The sequence below is a fragment of the Dryas octopetala genome, chromosome 6 (genome assembly GCF_963921425.1).
Source record: "Dryas octopetala chromosome 6, drDryOcto1.1, whole genome shotgun sequence".
In the NCBI taxonomy this organism is placed as follows: Eukaryota; Viridiplantae; Streptophyta; class Magnoliopsida; order Rosales; family Rosaceae; genus Dryas; species Dryas octopetala.
Genome location: NC_141371.1, coordinates 16285444 through 16294121, shown reverse-complemented (window position 1 = coordinate 16294121; position 8678 = coordinate 16285444). Strand labels below are relative to the sequence as shown.

General features: G+C 38.5%; 1 protein-coding gene across 1 annotated transcript; it reads right to left on the bottom strand.

Annotated features, from left to right (window-relative positions):
* Positions 1 to 223: 223 nt before the first annotated feature.
* LOC147282835 (F-box/kelch-repeat protein At3g06240-like) lies at positions 224 to 2505 on the bottom strand. The gene is made up of 2 exons (XM_086248555.1): positions 2235 to 2505; positions 224 to 1509 (listed from the first exon to the last, which is right to left on the bottom strand). Exon 2 carries the CDS (start codon positions 1500 to 1502, stop codon positions 282 to 284), a length of 1221 nt encoding a protein of 406 aa, XP_086104681.1. The 5' UTR covers positions 1503 to 1509; positions 2235 to 2505; the 3' UTR covers positions 224 to 281.
* Between the last annotated feature and the right edge of the window lie 6173 nt (positions 2506 to 8678).

The window sequence follows — 8678 nt, the reverse complement described above, 5'->3', positions numbered from 1 at the left end:
CTGAAGTTAGAGAAAATAGGAAATAGGAACATTTCAATAATTTCGATAAATTTCGGTTAATTTCGCCAAAATTTCTAAAATTTCGGTAAAAACTTCACGAAAAATTGTTAAATATATGTGTTTTGAATTCGGAACCCTAAAAATGTAAGACAACAGGAGAATTATAATAGCTAGGCTACTAGTAATCCTTTTATCTGGATAAGAAGAATTCTGGTTTTGACAAAGTTCCATCCCATTGATACAAATTTTATCAAAGCTTTGATAAAGAGAGAAATTATAGTTCAAGAATTATATATGCCCTCCAGCGTGTTGCCTTGCTTGACTGAAACAATGCTATTCACATAAACAATAGCTTGAAAAAATCTACGCTCACCATGAATAGGAAGAAAAGGAAGATACTTGAGGGTTTCCGTACTAACATTATACGAGACAACAGTTCCATCAGTTGCAACCATAAGAAGCTCGTCACTCTTCCAAAATGCCAATGGCATCTCAATGCCCACTAAGGATCTAATGGCTAACTGTTTTGTCCACGAACCCTTCACTCCAACAAAGTCATCCATCACCCATACTTCACAATTATCAAAAACCCCACTTTTTGCTTCAAAGGAAAAATAAGCAAGGGAGTCATTCCACACTGCAAGGCTGGCATACCTTAGAGGGGTACAATCTGGAAGTGATACATTGTGAAATACCTCATCACCCATATCAAATGAAAGGATGACTTGCACAGATGTGTAATTTTCCGTTATCACATGTGCCGTCCAATAATAAATTCCCTTGAAATACATCTGAAAAGAATAAGATAAACAGGGTAAACTTGGTACATCAATCTTGATCTCTCTCCAAGAATCAGTACCCATAGTATATACCTCTGTGGTGTCAGGAAGTAAATCACCCCCCTCATAAGTCCTTACAATTCTAACGACCTTGTAATCTTTAGATTTGGGATCATAGCCAAATCCCATAACTTCAGTACTCGTCTCCAATCGATCTTCTTCTTCTTCTTCCAAATAAGGTACCGAATAAGGTAGAAGAAGACACGACTTGGGAAGAATCTTGAATTCCCCGATTGCTGGATTGCATAGAAAAGCATCCTCACGATAAGCAGTTACACAAATTATCCCATGGCAATGACCTATAATGTGTAGAGACTTGAGGTTTGGATCCATGGAAGGGGAAATATTTAGGTCCTCAACAAGGCACTGAAGGTTATCTTGATCATCATCATTATCATTGCAAAGATAAAGCCAGGACCGTAAATCTTTGTCCTCCCTAGTGTCCGTGCCCCTTAAAGTTTGCCAACGCTTGAGAAGGATACAAGTAGAGGATGATAGTTTATTGTCCATGGAATTGGAGAGGTGTTTGGCCACAAAGCTTGGGCTATTGAAGAGAGTGTTCCATGATTTACGGACACATTTGAATCGCATAAGAGATTTGGGAGGCAACCTTGACAGGATTTGCAATACCATATCTTCCGACATTTGACAAAACTCTGTCATTTCTGCTCTGCATGCATCATCACACACACATAGAGAAAACAACACCAGGGTACAGGGTGAGAGTCCAACCAAATATCTTATTTTAAAATTCCAACAGTATCTAAAATCGGAAGAAATAAAATTGGACTTCCACAGCACAAGTACAAGAAATTTAACTAAACCAAAGAGAATTCCGTGCGAGTTTTCACATAATCGAACAGATTAGAATGAATATATAAACAATGATGAAAATAATACTAAATTTCAGCATAGGATGGAAAAATGAAAAGCCAAAACTATTTCAGGCATGGAGGTTTATTGAAATAATTTTTAGCAGGACTTGAACTTACACTTAGCAGTGATTAAATGACAATAAATTGTTTGGGGCACTAAGTAGCATGCTGACAAGGTGTTTACTACTAGTTAATCTTAAGGCATGGTAAAGACCAAAGCAAAGCAAACAGGTCAAATAACAAAAGAAAAACCAAACCATTAAAAAACAACTGAACAGGGTATATTTATATATCAAACTCTATCAAACCCAACCCAGCAATCTGAACTCAACCCATCACTTGTGTATTGGCAGCACCACGGATCGAATTCCAGAAACCCATCCTCAAAATCACAAAAATCTTAACCCAGAACCCAGAAAATCTAAAATAAACGAATATCACCTTCACCTCACCACGTACCAATCTAAGCTCAGAACCTCAACCTCCCAAAAGATATAATAGAGAGTTAATAATCAAATACCTTTAAGGAAAAAGTTGTCGAAATCAAATGGATTCAGAAACTGTAACTTGTCTTTGGGTGCTTCTATGGTGACTTTTGTGGGGGCGGGGTGAGAGAGTGAGGCAGAGAGAGAATGAGGGGTTGGGTTTCGCTGGGTGGGTTGGGTTTCGGGGCTGGGGTTGGGGAGGGGAGGTTTCGGTGGTGCTGGTGGTAGAGAGAGAGAGGAGAGGGGTGGAGAGAGAGAGTGGGCGGCGGTCGGGGTTGGGGTCGGGGAGGAGAGGGAAGGGGGGTCTGCGCGAGAGAGGGAGGAAGAAGATAGAAAAGGGTAGGATAAAAAAAAAACGGATTAAATATATTTTTGGTCCAATTTGGGTTGTGTATCAATTTGGACACTAATTTTAAAATGTGACAAAAATGCCCATATTATTGGAAGATGAATTTCAGTTCATTTTCCAAAGTTTCGCCTCCTAAGCTGTTTTTTTTTATCTTTTTAAGAATTAATTAATATAGGATACATGACAAACATTTTATTTAACTACTACTACTCCTATTGTTCAAATTTAACAATAAAGAGACTTTTATAAGCATTAGTCACATAGCAGATGGTCATACCATTCATGTCCAATCCTTTTACGTGTCATTTTGCCTTGTTATCTCTGGGTGGAAAATTTATTGGCTGCCTTTAACTTCAACCATACAATATTTAATAATTTAATAATAAAGAATGTTGAATTAATGGATTGAAGCATTAATATTAGCTTGTCAAGTACCTTTTGAGTAGAGTTTCAATTTACACACAGAGAGATCAAGAGTCGATAGAGAGAAAAAAAAAAGCAGCAGAAGCAAGAAGAAGAAAAAACCAAACCAGAAGCTAAGTCTCATTCTCTCTTTCTCTCTCTCTTTGTGAAATAATACTCTGCCTGTAAATGTGTCAGAGACTATGGTCGTTCTTTTGGTTTCATAGCAACTTGCATTTTCAATTTTATAGTTTATTTGATTTTGATTGCAGATCCATATTTGCCTTTATTTTGAGCTCAGATCTGTAGTTGATTGCATTGAAATCGATTTTTCAGTTCGCAGTTTCAATTTTAGTTCGTAGTTGTAGTTTGCAGTTTCAGTTTTAGTTCACAGTTTTAGTTCGCAGTTTCAATTTCAGATCTATAGTTAATTGCATTAAAATTGATTTTTCAGTTTGCAGTTTCAATTTTAGTTCGTATTTGTAGTTTGAAGTTTCATTTTCAGTTCGCGGTTTCAGTTTCAGATTTGTAGTTGATTGCATTGAAATCGATTTTTCAATTCGTAGTTCAATTTTAGTTCGTAGTTGTAGTTTGCAGTTTTAGTTCACAATTTCAGTTTCAATTTTAGTTAAAATCTCAATTGCAGTTTCAGTTTTAATTATAATTTCATTTATGAAATTATAATATTTTCATAAGCTGGGAAATCATTGTGTTGAGCTCATTTTATATATAATTTTTATCCCTAAAATCTTACATTTTTGTCTATTTCTTTTAGAAATTTTTAGTGTTTTAATTCTTATTTTTATTATCTAGTCAATTAGTGGGTTTATTAGTTTTTTATGTTTTAATGTTTTATTAAGTCTTATTTTAGTTTTTATTTTATTTTATTTTTAAGTAGTGTATTTTTATTTTGTAGGATGTAAAATGGGAAGCCCAAAAGAAATAAAAGAAGAAAATGGCCCAAAATGGAAGAAAATGGAGAAGCCCATATCGCATGGCCCAGCCCAGTAGAAGCCGAACAGCAACTCACCCAGCAAATGGCCCAGCCCGCTTCATCTCTCTCTCTCTCTCCATCAGTAGCCCGGCCCAGCCCACATCTTCAAATGGAAGCCGAAGAGTCACAACCATTTCTTCCGCCCAGCAATTGTTGTTGATTAATTAACCCAGCACCCACTCAGCAAGTGCCACGTGGCCATCATTTCTTCCGCCCAACAAAGCTTCCAGTCAATTGTTATTGATTAATCAACCTATCAGCCAACAGGACGATGACACGTGGCAAGCACTTGCCATTTCTTCTCTTTTCTTCCGCAAATCAGCGCCCCCCCCCATGTGAGCCGAGCCAGCCGCCGAGCCATCAACCACCTTCCTTTTTCTCTCTCTCATGTTGCTCCAGCAAGCTTCAGCCGCGCGCGCACCAAAGACCAGCCAGCATGCTATTTGGTTGATTAATCAACTCCTCCTCCAACCAACAGGTGACACGTGGCTCCCCTTCGAGATTTCTCCAGCTGCTTCCGCCTTTCAGCGCCTCTCTCTCTTGTCATTGCGTGACAGCTGATCCTCCCCCCCCTCTTATATTTTCTAGCCCTAATATTTGTCTATAAATAGGAACATTGAGTCCCCTCTTCATATTTTTTTAGTCTAAAATTTAATTTGCTGCATTTTCTAGTATTCTCCTAGGATTTCTCTTTTAAGCCATTTGGCTATGATATTTGTGAGAGAATAGGATGTAATTTTCTTGCATTTTAATTAATAAAATTTTAATATTATGTCTATCTTCTCTCTTCTCCTATCTTTCAACGGACCCATCTGTATTGTGCTTGACTGCGAACACCCATCGACATCCCACTGTCTTCTTTCCCTTTGGTAGTGAAACAAGTTCCCAGGTTCCATTCTTTTTCAGCGCTTCCATTTCCACTGCCATAGCTTTAGTCCACCTAAAATTTGCTAAGGCATCCTGCAATTTACTAGGAATAGAGACAGCAGATAATTGATGTACATAAGATACATAAGACTTGGATAGCCTGTGAGATGAGATATGGTTACTAATGGGATACTTAACTTTGGCCTTAGGGTCAGGTTCATATGTGACAGGGGCTTGACCACAAGTAGAGCGAGGTGGAAGTTGATATTTATAAGGGTTAGACTCAAGAGTAACTAAATTATGATCATGAGAATCAAGATTAGATAATACCTCTGTGGAATCGATAGGAGAAGATTGGACCAATAGTTCAGTCGGAGAAGTAGGTGGTAGTGTACTATCATGGACCAGAGTCTCGGAACCTTGGGAATCATCAAACACATTAGAAGAACCATGAATGTCCTCACCAGTCAAGTGGGACTGGTCCTCCAGTGACTGTTCTTCTGCGGACCGATCTTGATGATGCTCTGAGGATCGGTCCTCTGAAGCATGCTTCTGCAATTCAGCACCAGTAAATGCCTCAAAGAACCCAAGATCATTGCGATTCTGCACTTCATCAATGGTCTCCCCCTGAAGGGAAGAATCATAGATCCGGTTGGAATAAAAGAACAGATGTTCATGAAAAGTCACATCCATGGTAACATACATTGGCCGGGAAGACGGATGATAACATCCATATCCCTTCTGAGATGACCCATATCCAACAAACACACATTCTAATGCACGAGGTTCAAGTTTAGACCGTTGATGAGAATGTAAGTGAACATACATGCACCACACAACCAAATACCTTAGGTTCCAAATAAAGAACTGAGGGTAATGGACGGTGATTGGATAAGACATCTAACGGTCGTCGAAAACCAAGGGCATTGGAGGGAGTCCGGTTGATCAAGTAGACAGCAGAACTCAAGGCATCACCCCACAAATGTGACAGAACATGACCCCCAAGAAGAAGAGAGCGAGTAACCTCCAACAAATGTCGGTTCTTATGCTCCGCCACCCCATTTTGTTGAGGAGTGTGAGGACAAGAGGTCTGATGGAGAACCCCAGCAGAATGCAAAAAATCAATGAACTCCCGATTCACATACTCACCACCATTATCAGACCGAAGAACTTTAATAGCATACCCAAATTGAGTTAAGACCATCTGATGGAATTGTTTGAACACAACACACACATCACTTTTATACTTCAGAAAATATACACAGGTCATCCTGGTGCAATCATCTATGAAAGTAACAAACCAACGCATGCCATCATCGGTGGTGCATGTCGTTGGTCCCCAAACATCTAAATGAATTAAAGCAAAAGGAATTCCAACTTGATTATCATGTGAATGAAAAACTGTTTGATGACTCTTAGCCAACACACATGTAGCACAATGAAAATCGGAAAGATTACACCCAACAAATAATGAAGGAAATAAACGCTGAAGGTAACGAAATGAGGAATGACCTAGTTGCTTATGCCACAACCAAATCTGCCTCTTATTATGAAAACTATCACCACCCACATGATGAGAGAAAACACTACCATTTGGCTTTGGGAACCCGCTATCCAGATAGTACAAACCACCTCGTCTTTCAACATTGCCAATCCTCTCCTTGGTACGAATGTCCTGAAATACACTGTGAGTTGGAAAGAAAAGAGCAACACAATTATAAGACTTGGTTAGTTGACTGACGGATAGAAAATTACAATTAAGAGAGGGTACAAAGAGAGTGTTTGTTAAGGATAAGGAAGATGACATAGACACAGTGCCTACTCCAACAACTGGAGAAGACACACCATTGACATTTGTAATAAACGGTTTTGGGCATTTAGAGGACAAACTCTGAAACACATAGCGATCACAAGTCATATGATTCGTTGCACCTGTATCAATTATCCATGCATTATCACAGGTAAATTCTGGAGTGCTCAAAGTAGAACTAAATGTACCTGACTTGGCAACAAAGCCGGAAGCAGTGACAGAATGGCCTCTGGGAACCGGTTCCTCCACCTTAGGATCAGAAGACACCTTCTGCCCCTTTGGATGCCATGCCGGATAACCATGTAGTTTGAAGCATGTCTCAACCACATGACCGTCACCACCATAATGAGTACACTTTGGAGACTTCTTAGAATCAAATCGATTAGGAGCATGCTTGCTCACCATGGCAGCCCCATCAACCTGAGATGCTCCAAGCATAGCATCTTGTCTATTTACCTCTTGACACACCGTCGCATAGGCCGCCTACAAATTTGGAAGAAGAGACATAACAAGAATTCGTGCCCGAGCACCATCCAAATGAGAATCCAAGCCAGCTAAGAACACATACAGTCGATGAGAATTCTGGATGGTAGTGTATTGCTCAATGTCACGAGTACACTCCATAGTACATGGCTCGATCGCATCAATTTCCTGCCACAATTTTCGCAACTTTCCAAAATAAAGAATAATAGACCCTCCATTTTGCCGAACAGAAAATACCTCACAGTGAAGCTGGTTTGCCTTTGAGGCATCTTGTCCCACCGAATAGGTCTGTTTCAGTGCATCCCAAATGGCTTTCGTAGTAGGCCAACGAAGAAAGATGGTCCGGACGTCTTTTGTCATGGCATCAAGAAGCCATGACTTCACCATGCAATCATCCTCATCCCAAGTTTCATATTCTGCCGAATCCACATCTTTGGGTGCTGCCTTTGAACCAGTGATAAAGCCCCATCGTTTCCTGCCTTTGATTTTGTTCTGAGCATTAAGAGCCCAGTCAACATAGTTAGCGCCATCAAGCTTCTCAGGAGTGATTAAAACGAACATCTCTTGCGAACTCAATGGTGGGAGCGATGAATCTACCACATTCTTGCCTTTATCTTCTCGAGACTCTTTAGAATTAGACAGACTAAAAGAGTCAGAACCATCAACCATAACTGATGATTAAGTGGTAGTAGTAGCAGCGGCAGAGAAGAATAAAAAAAAATCTTGGCTCACAAACTCTAATTTGGATCCCTAAACAACTTTACAGAGATCAAAAAACAAGATAAGTTTGTACGATTTTGTGGAAGGAATCGATAACCAAGGTACCTAGAATCACAATATTCCCAAAACACAAACAAAACCCTAATTCCTATGGATATGCAAAGGCATAAGGGGTTGCTCTAATACCATGATAAAACGTGTTTGAGAAATAAAAACTGATTGATTTCTATTGACCACAAAAGTGGTATTTATACAGAGAGTCTATAATTAACATAATTACAGGGAAATAAATGACTACACTAATTACATATTAATAGAAATAAATGAATACACTAATTACATATTAATACCATATAATAAATGTATACACTAATTACATATTAATACCATATAATAAATGAATACAGTAATTACATATTAATACCATATAATTCCCATTAATTATTAATTACACACTCACGTCAACAGTGGATACTAATTGGCTTTTTAAGAAGGAATAGTATTCATTCGCAATCAACTGGGTCTCTCAACAATGGCTTGGAAGTTTACATTTCTAATGGAAATCCCATGTTTCGTTGCTACATGATTCAAGCCATAATTATTTGACGGTACCAACATAAACCATCACTGAAGCAATAAACTCTATTACTTTCTATAACAAACCAAAAAAATTTATATGGGCTCCCATCTCCTTGGAGGCTTTCTTGCAATTTCATTCAATCTTTCTCATGATTATACGGTATTAACACAAGTCAAAATGTCAATAATGAAGCAAACAATTGGAATTATTATGCTTTTTAAATTAAACTCAATTTGATCATTTTTTTTTTTTTTTTTGTTGATAATTTGAAATT